Here is a 14,322-nt window from a genome sequence, read left to right as displayed (position 1 = left end):
TTAAAGCATTCTACCCTGGATAGTGCTGTTGGCTTGGGTGGACTTTCAACATTTTGGCTTGTTTTCTTTTGAGAGCGGGTATCAGAATGTCATTTTTAAAAGTGTGCCAGTGTGTTCACAGAAAAAAATGACAATAAGGTTTATCTTATATTAATCTTGAACTTCTATTAATCTTGAATATCTTATTAATTTGTTTGTTCATTATGCCAGTCATCTCACTGATGGAGTGACTCTGGGCAGTTTGCACTATGATAAAAAGTAATATATCATTACTTTTCAACTGTCAGTTGAAGACAGTTGAAATTAAGAGAAATTAAATAAAGATTAAAAACCAAGACAATGGGAGGTCTGAAGGTGGAGAGCTTCTTTACCCGAGTCAACCAGCCCCAACATAGAAGGCCCCTATTGGGGCTCCAGGCCAAGCAGTAAAAGTTTCAGATTCTTCCAGAAGGCCAGGCATAGGGTGACAGATCTCACAGGAGAATATTCCAGAAGAGTGATTCCAATATTCAATGTAACAATTGAAAACATTATAGAACAAATCCATTGATTTAATACATGTAGTCCTCAATTTACAGCCACAATGGAGCCCGAAATTTATGTTGCTGAAACAGAAATTTGTTAAGTGAGTTTTGTCCCATTTTACGACCTTTCTTGCCACATTTGTTAAGTGAATCACTTCAATTGTTAAGTTAGAGATACGGTTGTTTAGTTAATCTTGTTTCCCCATTGACTTTGCTTGTCAGAAGGTTGCAAAAACGGATTGCGTGACTCCAGGACACTGCATCCATCATAAATGTGAGTCAGTTACCAAGCATCTGAATTTTGATCATGTGACCATGGGAATCACACAATGGTCGTAAGTGTGAAAAATGATGTCACTTTTTCAGTGCTGTTGTAACTTTGAATGGTCACTAGATGAAGTTGTAAGTTGAGGACTACCTGCATAACAAAATTGAGAGGCAAAAAACCACCTTCGGAAGAAAAAAAAATACAGGTAGTCCTCGACTTACGACCACAATTGAGCCCAAAATTTCTGTTGCTGAGTGAGACAATCGTTCAGTGAGTTTTGCTCCTTTTTAACGACTGTTAAATGAATCACTGCAGTTGTTCAGTTAGTAATACTGAACAACTTCTTCAGTTTTTAAGTGAATCTAGCTTTCCCTTTGACTTTGCTTGTCAGAAGGTTGCATGACCCTCATGCCAGTTACCAAGTGCCCGAATTTTGATCATGTGACCACGGAGATGCTGCAACAGTCGTGTGAAAAACGGTCATAAGTCACTTTTTTCAAGTGCCACTGAAAATTTCCATCACTAAACGAATGGTTGTAAGTAGAGGACTACCAGTATATATTTACAGAATGCTATAGAGTAGGCAATGGTCGATATTTACTTTTTTCTCCTCGGGCAGCTTTCTTTATAGCTAAGAATAAAACCGCTAGTTATGTCACTATCTGTTTCTTGCATCCATTTGGATACAGATGGCAATTACAGCTTGTTATGTCTAGGAAGGGCTTTTAACTGCATATTATGCCACCAAGATCATTTTCACTGGAAAAATAAGATGTAATATTGCTGGCTGATATAAGTAAAGTTGTTCAGCCAGTCTGTTCAATTTTGTTACCTATCTCGGGTTTGTAAGCTGTAAGTAAATCTATAGCTAATTTAACAAATATTTGCACTTTGCTTTGGAAGGTAGATAGTTTAACTATTTGAAATATGCAGACATACACGAATTTTCTCTCTGGTGTCAGGGATATCGCACTTCAGATTGTTGTTAAAGACAATAGTTGGGGGTTGTTGTTTTTTAAATCACACGATGTAACAGTATTTTCACAATTTTAAGATGTGTGATACTTCAACTCCCAGAATCCTCCAGCCAGCACAATAATCTGAAATATGAAGTTTCTGACCCCAGAAATAAAAAAACAATCCCATGAAAAGTTGAATGAAGGGCTTCTCCTTCATTCCACAAATGCAGGAAACTAAGTTTAGAGCAAGAGCCAAGCAAGTTGCATGGCTGCAGCCAATAAAGACTTCAACTCCCCAGATTTCTTCAACCCTCCACCCACCATTGTGAGCACTGCAGGTCTGAAGTCCTGGAGGGTGCTAGGTTGGGGAAAGGAGGAGGTAGTCCCAAAGGTGCTTTTTCAGGAGGCAACTGGACTTTGTTTTTTTCTTTTGAAGACATTTCCCTTCTCATCCAAGAAGCTTCTTCAGCTTTGACAGGACAGTGGGGAATGGAAGGATTTATACTCCTTGCAGACAGCTTGTCATTTGCATCCTTTTAGAAGGTCCTTGAATCACTTGGAGGTTTATCTGTGTCCTCAGGGTCACCTGAATGGTGCTCCTGGTTTCTGTAGTGTGCAATTTTTCCTCTGGAAATCAGTGGTGGGTTGCCCCGGGTTCGGACCGGTTCGCAAGAATCGATAGTAAAACCGACAGGAGGCCCCGCTCCCCGCCCCGAATGTCATCATCGGCGATCTGCGCATGCGCAGAAGCATAGCACACACACTTGTGATCCCGTTGCGAACCAGTAGTAAAGGTAAATAGAACCCACCCCTACTGGAAATCCATTCCTACTCCCACACCATTCCAAGGGTGTTCATCCCAAATTGTATAGCTAAAAGTCTGTAGAGATTCTCAGTCATCCAAGTCATGGTTGTCCCAAAGGTGCTTTTTCAGGAGACAACTGGACTTTGTTTTTTTTTTTCTTTCGAAGACGCTTCATTTCTCCTCCAAGAAGCTTCTTCAGCTCTGACAGGATAGCGGGGAATAGAAAGATTTATATTCCTGGCAGACATTTGCATCATTTTAGAGGGTTGTTGAAGCACTTGGAAGGTTTATCTGTATCCTCAGGGTCACCTGAGTAAGTACACCTAGTTCCTGTAGTCTGCAATTTTTCCTCTGGAAATCCATTCCCATTCCCACACCATTCAAAGAATGTTCATCCCAAATTGCCTAGCTAAAAGGATGCCCTCTAAAAGGATGCAAATAACCAGCTGTCTGCAAGGAGTCTAAATCCTTCCATTCCCCACTGTCCTGTCAAAGCTGATGAAGCTTCTTGGATGAGAAGCGAAACCTCTTCAAAAGAAAAAAAAACCAAGAAAGTCCAGTTGCCTCTTGAAGAAAAAGCACCTTTGGGACAAATGATTGAGAATCTCTACAGACTTAAAGGAGGAGGAGGTAAGTATTTCCTTTAGCAGATACCCCACCCCGCTCTTCAATTACTTCAATCGCCAGCGGTTAAGAAAAGCGCGGGAACCGAGCAATCCTTCCCCCCCCCTCCTCAGAAGGGCCGCCTAAAGTGGTACGTTCCATCACCACCCCCGAAAGATTCTCCCACTTCCGCTCCCCTACCCGCTTCGCGAAGGAGGAAAAGAAAAAAAAAAAAAAACCCCAACCCGAAGCGATACAGCCTCCTTCCGCTCCTCAAAAAGACTCTCCCGCCTCCCCGCTCTGCCACGTGCCACTCCTTCTCCCCCCCACCCCCACCCTTTTTTCTCACATCTCGCCCCACCCCTCGCTGGCTCCTCCCACCCATTCCCCGGGACGCTCTCCATTGGCGGGTTCCAGCTCTCCCTCTTCTTCCCCCACCCCGTTATCTTCCCCGCCCTTCCGTCACTTCCTGACGCTCACGAGCCCGCGGGAGGAGGAGGAGGGGGGGGGCGGGTGGGGGGAAAGGGGGCCGGCCCTCGGTGACAGGGCGGGCGAGGCGAGAGGCGCGCGCGAAGGCGGCGGGCGGGCGGGTTTGCATGATGGCGGGCGTCTGTCAGCCGCTCCGAGGTTTCTTGTGGCGGCGGCCGCTGCAGTCGCCGCTAGCGGACGGACTTCCGCGTCGCCGCTGAAAGGGAAGAAGGCGCTCGGCCTCCGCGCCGATGGGGAGCGGCGGTTGCGAAAGAGGGCGGCGGCCTCCTCCTTCTCCTCAGCAAGAGCAGCAGCGCCGGTTTTTCTGACGGGGCGCCTTTCTTTCTCGGGTCGGGGAGGGAAAAGAAGCTCGCCCGCCGCCGCCGCCTCAGGCTGGGAGCCGGCCGGCCGACCTGCCCGCCGGACGAGGGGATGTTGCGCTGGATCCGGCAGCAGCTGGTAGGTGGAGACGGCCTTCCAGGAGCCGAGAAGGGGCCGCTGGTGGAGGGGAGGGCGGGTTAAAAAAAAAAAAAAAAAGGTCCCTTCGTTCTTTTTCTTCAACTTTCTCCCCACCAACCACCCACCCATCCCGGTTCTCGGCCCTCCTGAGGGGGTTTCTGACGGGGCAGCTTCGGACTCCTGCGCTTTCCTTCTCGGCAGCTGCTCTTCGGCCCCGCAAGTGTCAAAAAACACGTCCCGAAGACGAGTTTGAAAGGCCCGTAGCGGACTTCGCTTTTCTCTTAAAAAAAAAAAAATAGTTAATTCAATTTATTTCGTTCCCGATCCGCGTGGCCCCGGTCTATAAGCAAAGAAGAGCTGCCTTTGCTTCCCCCCCCCCCCCCAAAAAAAGTCCCTCGTGGCAGGAGGATTTGGTGCTCTTGGCTGGGATATTTGCAATCTCCTCCTCCTCCTCATAATCATCATCATCATCATCATCATCCAGCATGGTTATCTCATTTGCTGTGTATATTGTCATTTTGTGTAAATAATAATAATAATAATAATAATAATAATAATAATAATAATTAATAATAATATCTTTATATTGTCAGTGCACAACATATGTGCAATGAGATGGGTTGAGCTCCTTCAGTGCACCGCTACCCCCCCCCCCCAACACAATGCAACTTCACAGTGAAGACAGAAAATCCCTAACCCCAATAAATCATATTAACAAAACATCCAGTCTTTCTGTGGTAGCTGTCCTGTATAAAGTAGTCCTCAAATTACAAGCGTCCGTTTAGTGACCATTTGAAGTTACAACGGCACTGGGGGAGGGAGTGACTTTATGACCGTTTTTTCCAGCCCTGATGATCGTGGCAACATGGCCAGGAGGTCACATGAGAGCAACGTTCAGATTCGTATTTATGACGGTTGCAAGCAGTGTCCCGGGGTTGTGTGTGTGATCCCCTCCTGATCAGCAAAGGGTCAATGGGGAAATCCGGAGTCACTTAACAACTGTGTAACTAATTAACAATTGCTGTGATTCACTTGACAGCTGTGGTAAGAAAGGTTGTAAAATGAGGCAAAACTCACTTAAAACTCTCTCAGCAACAGAAATGTTGGGCTCAATTGTGGTCGTAAATCGAAGACTACCTGTAATCTTCAAACTTTGTTTTTTTTTGGGTACTGTTTAGAGGTGGCAGGTGAGTGAAAGAGGTTTGTGCTGATAATTACAAGAAAGTTAAATTGGGAGCAGCTGGTTTCTGGGAGGAGAAGGAAGTTGCCAAGCTGTGGCCAGCTGAGACCTTTGCTTGTTCAAGGTGTTTTTCCAAAGTGCAGTGGATTTGCAGTGCCATAGTCTCAGAATGGGTGCTCTTCATTTTTCTACTCCTTTCATTGAGGTTAGCGCTACATCTATGATTTCTGGGCTTTGTTGTGGTTTCTTTCCCCCCACCCTCCCCACAAAAATGTTAGATTTAAAATTACTAGCCCTCTGCCTGTGATAATTAATGCTGGTGGTTTACTTTAAAATCCTGAATGGTGTCTTTTCAAGGCATAGCAGAGCTACAATTTGTTAAGAAGCAGCACATCTGTTTTGGAATAAAAGTGGGCGGATATGCTGGGAAAAATATAATCATTTCCTCTTGGCTGTATCTTTCTAAAGAGGCAGAACGTTATTTGCTTTATCTTTGGCTGTAACTCCCAGCTCCATCTCACTTCCTAACGCTTAGAAAACATTTAGACAAATAAGATGTGATTCAAAATTCAACCACATCCTTCCTGCATTTTAGAACAAATGTTAAAACAATTTGGGGCAAGTTTTTTTTAGATATTTGCACATCCAGGTAACAGTATTATAACACAAAGTGAATGAGAGCATAAATATGGACCTCCCTTAAGTAAAAGTAAATATTCCTTGATGTTAATTATCTTCTCCCCCCAAGACCATCTTGTGTCTGTGAAAATTAAAATTATTTGCCAGCTAATGGTGAAAAATATTAAAATCCCCTCAAGCATTCATAAGCGGCAGTGATAGCAAATACATCAATTTAAATTGTTAATATAGTAAATATCAAATATAACCAATATAAACCAAAGCTCGTGGGGAGGGGGTGGACATCCTCTGCATTTTTTTAAAAGTGGGAAGAGGTCCTGAGAGAAAAAAGTTTAAGAAACGCTCTTTTACTTTTTTTTAAGTCTGCATTACTATTAATCTCATCGTTCCTATCACTCATCTTCTCCCACTTATGACTGCATGACTGTAACCTTGTTGCTGGTATCCTTAAGATTTATATTGACTGTTTCCCTATGACTATCATTAAGTGACTCTTAATGATTCTTAAGAATCATTCTTAATGGTTCTTAAGTTTCATAAGTGATTCTTATGATTCTTGACGAATGTATCCTTTCTTTTATGTACTCCGAGAGGGTATGCACCAAGACAAATTCCTTGTGTGTCCAATCACACTTGGCCAATAAAGAATTCTGTTTTATTCTATTTTAGATCATCCATAAAATGAGCAATACAATTTAATAATGCATCAGAAAGGTATAAACTACTACAACAAAATGAAGAAAAATGCTTCAAATAACCTGAGATCTGTCTAACCAATTTTAATAGCTTGTTCATTGTCACTTGATTACATTTACAACAGTATAGTATGTGATTTGGCTTTCATAGCAGGATTAAACTTCCTTATATAACCTGCTCAGAGAAGTTCATTATAGATAAATGAAAAATATAATATACCTCTAAATGGCATTTAGTGATTCAACATCTCCTGGAATATCATTAGCAATAATTCAAGAGTCCTTTTCACAAATTGGCTCTAGAGTATTTTGTTTGAAATGCCGCTAGCATTAATTTTTCTTGACAGCATATATTGCTTTGATTGAGACAAACTGGTTTTGGTATAATACGGTTTATCATACCTAGGGGGCAAAGGCTTTCTTTCCCCATGGGGCTTGGTAATTCACTTCATACATTGTAGGAGACAGCCTTAGATTAAATTGTTTCCACTGTTTGATTAGAGTTGAGTAATGGTTGTGATTATTTGTATTTCGTCTTCCATGTATGCTAATTACATTTGCTGATAGGATTTAACACTCGATAGCTCCCTAATACGATAATCCGAAAGTTCCCCAGAAGGGTCAGACAAAAATGACAAAATAGGAAATGAGCTTCTTCAGTCTGATGCTCTGCAGATTGGTACAGACCCTGAATTTGCAGTTAGCTGAGTGGTCTGAACATTTGTAGTCCCATCATTTTTAAAGAGGCTGAGGAAGGCTGCTTAGTCTAATCTTAGGTGTTTGCTATATCGCTGCATTATTCACTGGGTTTTTGTTTTGTTTTTCTCATTAGTTGTGATCAGAATGATGATTCATGAGATGTAATTTTTATAAACTGCACTTTTCACTTTTTATAATGTATTCTAGGAAAGAAAATACTCTATTTTTATTACCAAAAAAAAATAGACATATGCATTCTTCCTGTATTTATATGCTGTTAGATATATTTAGCACTCTTTGTAAAAAGACTGTTTTTGTCTCATTAATGAGAAACTTTGTTCTAGAAGGGGCTATTAACCTACATAATTAACTTTTTTTAAGAAAAATGTTATATTACATTAGCCTAAGTATTAATTGTATGTGTTCATTTATTAGTCATCTATACAAAATTTTCAGTGTGTATGAAGGTAATGGGCTTATGGTAAGGATTCATTGTGAACTAGACATCTCTGAGGAAGCAGAGATGGCATTGCAATGAGATCAGCTAGACAGCATTTTCTGGACAGCAGAACCTCTCCAGATAAAGGAGAGATCGTGAGATCATCCATTTGTACTCTAGATAGCTGCTCCTTGTGAGTCAACTGTAGGAACTGAGGTTTCTGCAGTTGGCTCATGAAAGAAAACGTTGAGAGTCTAGGGGCTCCACAAGCACAATGTAGCCTTATGGACATAAAGTTCTGCCAAACCTAATTCTTAAATCACTTTTGGAAATTGCTTTTTAGCTGCTTTTCTACTATTAATCTTTCAATTGACAAGTCTGATAACATGCATTGGGTGACTTCTCTTTAATCCTTAGCAAAAAAAAATATTCTAAAAAAATATAACAACATTAGAAAATGTTTTTGGAATAAGCTTGCAAAAGGGATTGGAATGTTGATTTTTGAAAGTTTTAAATAGATTAGGGTCCACATTAATTTGAAATAAAGATTTTGAAATTAATTGTGGGAATCCTTTCCTTTGGGAAAATGCCATTTTACATTCTTTAAAGAAAACATGATAAAATGAGAATTTGAACATTGGACACTAGAGGGAGTTAGAGGCAACTAAAGACTATAATTAAATTTGACTTATTTACACAGAATGGAGCAAAATAACACTGAACATATGTGAGATTATTTGCAAGCAATAGTTCCAGAAGTTAATCTTAGAAGTATCTGCAATTGTAGATAGATAGCTTTTAAGAGATGTTGTGGAAGAGGAACAAGTTTTGCCGGACAGAGCTGGGACTGATCTGAAAGTGGATTTGAACATGCCAGGCTGTAAGACTAACATGGAAAAAGATGTTACCCTGGATACACAAATGAAACCAGCTGATGTCTTAATACCTGAAAGGAATGTACAAATTGCAAACCATAAGACTCTTTATAGTAGATCTACAAAAGAGATCTGTTAAAGGTCTGAAGGGTTTAGTGAGAGGGAACAAAGAAAAAAAATGAAAACAAGCTCCAAGATTTTATTTGAAGGGATTAAGGATCAAAACTGTAAAAAGTAAAAGGAAGGAATATAAAGTGGATTTATTTGATCAAGATTAAAGCAGTTATATTGTTATTTCTGCCTTCCTTAGTGGACTTTTGCTGATTAGGACAGAATGATGAGGTTATAAGAATCGGTTTATAGATGAAAACGAGATATAGGATGAAAAGATTTTTGGTTGTGTTTTAAGATAAGATCATAAGTTTTAAAAAAATTTATAACTCTGACAAGAGTAATTATATATTTTCTTTTCCTTTGCTACATTTTTTATTCTATGTTTTGCACTATTTTTTTTTTAGTTTCTACTAGTTTTTATATACCTATCTTTAATAAAATTATTTTTTTAAAGGAAGTATGGTGTTAAGATAGGTGTATTTAGAATGGTTAAGTGCTGTCCAAAGTGTTCTTTCTTTATAGCAACATTACCATTGTATTGAATTTTTTTTTCAAGGACTGGTTCATATTTAATCTCTTTGTTTTTTAATAGTAGGCAGGCTATCATGCTGTAGTTCTAGTGTAATCACTATGAACCAAGATTAAATTTACAACGACCAGTGTAACATGGTTGAATTGATAGACCAATGGGACTTTACTCCCATCTAAGTATTAACCTAGAGCAATCCTACTTAAGGTTTTTTTTTTTTCAAGATTAGCTAAGGTCAGCCAGGTGTTAGCTGCTACTTAAAGCAAGTAAACCTTTTAGTTCTAGCAAATCCTAGCCATGTTTAGATACCAAACACTAAATGCCAAATAGTTTGTTACAACTGAATGGAAAGATAGCAAGTACCGTATTCTAGAAATTTCAGGCTATGATAACTCACTGCAGCCAAGATCATTCCATTGCGCACACCCCACCTCAACCTACAGTTCTGGCACTAGTACTATTTCAATGACTTGTGCTTAAACTCAGGCCCTGTGAGTCTGCCAGAGAGAGGCTGTATCAAAGAAAAGTATCAGCACTGTACATCCTCAAGCTGTGCCTTCTTTTATATTATGCTGCTGGGTTACCAATTATTTTATATTTATATATTGTATGTTTACTGTATTGTTGGGAGAGGTTATTTTTGTGTTTCATACTGTATACCCACTCTGTTTGAGTTGGGTGGTCTTATAAATCTTGTTAATCAATCCTTCAATATTTTTGTCAGCACAATATAGCTCTATCTGGATTTTGCACACAGTGGGTTAAATCCAAGATTTAACAAATAACAAGAGTTGCCAAGAATATGGAAGTTTTGCATTTTCTATAATAAGTTGAATGAATAGCAAATGAGCAGGAAGGAACAAATGGTTTTATTATTAAATTTTATGCTGTCCATTTCACTGCCAAGTGACTTTATTCTCTAAACTAATTTTTGTTTCCTCCAAATTATGTTATCCAGTATTTTTTTCAGTAGCAAATTCAGGTGGACCAAATGAACTCAAAACTTGTTTATTCCTTTTTACCTATGTCCAAACCTGTTTTTATTTTGTTTAGAGTTGTTCCTTGACCTTATTGCCGATATCATTTTCTCTCTGTACAAACCATTTTTCTGTCCATATTTTTGCAGCAGTCATTCTTACATATATTACATATATTTTTTCCACCTTGTCACTCTAGTAAGTATCCTTTTCTGTATTTCCCATTAGCGAAACTATGAACACTTGTGTGGTAACATAATTCTTTTCAATTTCTTCTAGATAGCTTTTACTTCCTGTTTCCATATGCCCATTCATGCTGTTCTCAGATTAGTCTATTAATACTTCCTCAAATGGGAATAGTATTTACTTTTCCTCCAGTCTGTCTGCTTTTACTCTCATTTCTTTTAATTTAATTTAATTTTTTTCTCCCATATCCACATTCATTGAAGAGTCACTCCTGACTGTATACTAAATAACAACTTGTCAGGACTCTTCATCATTTTTATCTCCTCTAATCCTAACAATCTGTCCTTACAAATAGTGAAAAAAAAATCATGCTTTCCTTGTTTAAATACAAATAAACCATGTTTGAAACAGATTTATCTTTAAACAGATAGTCACCACTTTCATTCATGCTTGTTCCTGTAAATGGCCAAATAACTTAGTTTTGTTTTCACTAATTCATACATATCACCTAATTTTTCCACAAATCTATCTGTAGTACTTCCATTTTCACCATTCATTGGTCTGTAACATTTTCACCATTCATTGGATTGTAACAGCAACTTGCAAATGCTTACTTTTATATATAACTGCAAAAATCTGGGTGCTACCAAATGATATTTTTGTGATAAGCATTTTAATCTTTTCCTATTAACTGTTCACTTCGAGCCCAACTCACCTCACAGGGTTATTGTGATGGGAAAAACAGGGGAGGAAGGAGTGTTATCTATATTCACTGCTTTGGGTTACTCATAAAAATAATGAAGATAGAGCAAAAATAGATAAAATATGTTCAACTCCATATGATCAACTCACCTTCCTAGAGATATATTGCATTATTTTCTCTTATTTTAATGGACATACAACATATCTGCTTGTGTTTCATTTTATTGGTTAATGTATGGGCTTTACTGTTTACTCCTTCCACTCCATGGTTGTCATAGATAGGCCCAGAGTTATTGATCTTTGTTGCCTGTCATGAATTTGATCGATAGACGTTTTCATCTACTCTTTATTAAGATTGAGAAGATGTAAGTCACAGTCATGCCACATTCAGCATTCCCTGCTATCAATGGAAGAAAGATAAGCTTTGATTTAATCTTTCAGAGCACAGTGTGACTAGTTTCTTTTCAGATAAGAATATTCTGTTACAATATCCAAATACAATAACAAAGGCAACAATTGAAATTACAAGATCTGCTAGCTATAATTCAGGTAGAAGGCAGCATTTTTTGTGTAGTAAGATTAATAAAATGAGATGTAGGACTATATTTAATTACTGCAAATATGTTTATTATGAATTAGATTGAACTGTTCTTTCTCCTTGTTACTGTTTATCTCTAGTATATGCTTATGTTTGTGTAAGTGTGTATGTCAATAACATTGTTGGCGCTGGCAGAATTCCTTAGTGTGTTTTCAATTCTAAACTACTGTAGTTATTTAATTGTTAACTTGTATAATAAATAACTTTTATCATTGTTCTAGCATATTCATTCTGACAGAGAAGTAGTCTAACGTGGCTTACACTTCCAATGTTATAGAAAAGAACAGTAGCTGTAGAATCTTTCCATTTTTTCCTCTGGAGTACAGCACCAGCCTTGGGTGGCAGGAAGGATGGCATTTAATTCTGAATGAGAGCTCGTTTCGTCTATTGGTTAAGGCACCAGGCTAGAAACTGGGAGAGTGGGAGTTCTAGTCCTACCTTAGACATGAAAGCTAGGTGACTTTGTGCCAGTCACACAAATACTCTTAGCCCAACCCATCTTTTACAGAATTGTTGATTGTGGGGAAAACAGGAGGAAAGAGAGTATTAGATATATGCACCACCTTGGCTTACTTTTAATAAAATCTAATAAATAAGATGTAGTGACAACCTTAAGACTGATTCACTTATTCCCCAGTGTGGGAAGTTGCAACATAGTAGGATTATGGGGGTGGGTTTAATGATCCCTTCTTGAGAATGCCAGAAAGCCAACCAATAACATCCCTGTGTGTATGTGTGCAGGCCTGTGCTTTATTACAGTATAATATCACTGTCACATGATCATACAAGTCCCCCCCCCAAATTTTTGATTAAAAATTTTTCCTATCTGTATTGAGCCAAAATTGTAATCTGAAGTAAAATAACAAAAAGCAAATGCACCCCCAATCTATTCTTCCTTTCTCGATTTGAAATGCCAACTGTTACCTTAAATAATCCTAATATTCCCCAGAGCAAAATACATATGCCTTTAATGAAATTAAAAGTTATTCTTTTTAATGCAGTGCATAAGGCCAGCCAGAGGGGATTTACGAGTTAATATTGTAATGGAGTCATAAAATAAACATGACGAATAAATTGGAGAAGAGACCCAATATGATTGCGAGCACTTCTGCTCCTAAAACATTAATAGGCTGGGAAGGAGGAAATTAGATTGTTTCAATCAAAATCCAGTGGTAGAGAGTTTGCATTTCTTCACGTTTTGTTCTTAGTAGATTGAGTTAGGATGGTCAGCAATATCTGGATGAGCACAACTTTTATATATAACATGTTATAATCTATATAATACTATATCATCCCTTTTTATAATAATAGGGTTCACACAACAGACTAAGCCAGAATCCATATATGCAAACCAGCCTCTACATTGCCATTGAGTTCCCCTGGAATGCTAATAGGCATATACTGTTCAGATTCTTAATCCCACATGCAATTTTATCTCTAAGCATAAATAAGAAACATTAAATCATACAGTACTTCACCTTTCCTTCCTTGGAAGGGGGAGAATGCTACCTGTACCATTGAGAGGTTACCACTGAGAGAGATAAGTAGTGCTGTGTAATTGAAATCATGTGTTGCTTATCAGTAGTGAAGGAGCCAGTTTATTCCTCTCTCCGATGTGGGAGTTTCATAATGTGCCATAGGAGCACAAAAATCCTACAGGTTATATTGAAGCTGTTCTTAAGTCAACTTCCCGATATAATATTATTAAGACTAGTAAAACAGGTTTGAAATGTGTATTATTATTATCCTGCCTTCCTCTGCAAAAGTTCAGCTAACAAGAGTTTGGATTATCCTGTTTTTCTTCAATACAGAAAAACAACATGGATATGATCAGGTTATCGTCAGAGTTGAGCTCAACTGGAGGGAAACTTTATTACAGTAATCCCTGTGGAATAGTTTGACAGCAACTGCCCAAGGCAATTTTGTTAGCTTTATAATCTAAGATTTGAAGTATTGGAAATTCAGACACTTATAGAATTGCTTGTATGTTTTCCTTGGGAACCCCTCCCCCCCACAAATTTACTTTACTATAAAGTACTTGAGATATACATAGTAGATATCCAATGATTCAGATAAAATTCCACTGTAGTCCAGATTCCTGGAATTTTCGGTTTATCACCTTTTATATCAGCATGCTACAGCTTGGCTCTTTTCTGGATGGGAGTACTTAAACTATTAGTGGCTTGTGACTATGTAAATAGAAGGTTTTGATTTGTTGCTTTGCAAACAATCATAGACTGGGTTCACAGAGTAATTTTAATTGTAATTACCTTGTTTATTGATAAACTGATTTCAATTTTATTGTAGTCTAGCATAAAGCCATCTATTTGTGACTTCACTGTTTATAGTTCAAACCAGTGCTGTGGAGTCGGAGTCGAGGAGTCGGAGGAAATTTTGGGTACCTGGAGTCGGAAGTACAAAAAACTGAGGAGTCGGAGTCGGAACATTTATCTCCCGACTCCACAGCCCTGGTTCAAACCATGGGAACTCAGCCATTTTTTTAAACCAATAAGAAAATATGGCTATATGGCTAATGATTCTGGCCAGTTAATACCCAAACAGAGCTTGTTTTCCCTCCAGTCTGTTTTATCTTCATCAAAAAA

At 38.6% G+C, this 14,322-nt stretch overlaps 1 protein-coding gene across 1 annotated transcript in view; it reads left to right on the top strand.

Annotated features, from left to right (window-relative positions):
* Positions 1 to 3,767: 3,767 nt before the first annotated feature.
* The window catches only part of ATP11B (ATPase phospholipid transporting 11B (putative)), an 86,227-nt gene continuing 75,672 nt past the window's right edge, over positions 3,768 to 14,322 (top strand). Inside the window, exon 1 of the mRNA XM_070944873.1 lies at positions 3,768 to 4,086. Coding sequence (XP_070800974.1) covers positions 4,060 to 4,086 — 27 coding nt within the window. The 5' untranslated portion in view covers positions 3,768 to 4,059. The remainder of the gene's footprint in view (positions 4,087 to 14,322) is intronic.

Source organism: Pituophis catenifer, unplaced genomic scaffold (assembly GCF_029215685.1).
Source record: "Pituophis catenifer annectens isolate HBS135680 unplaced genomic scaffold, rPitCat1.0.hap2 SCAF_6, whole genome shotgun sequence".
NCBI lineage: Eukaryota > Metazoa > Chordata > Lepidosauria > Squamata > Colubridae > Pituophis > Pituophis catenifer.
The sequence above is the reverse complement of the archived record's forward strand: the minus strand, read 5'-3'. Positions and strand labels throughout refer to the sequence as shown.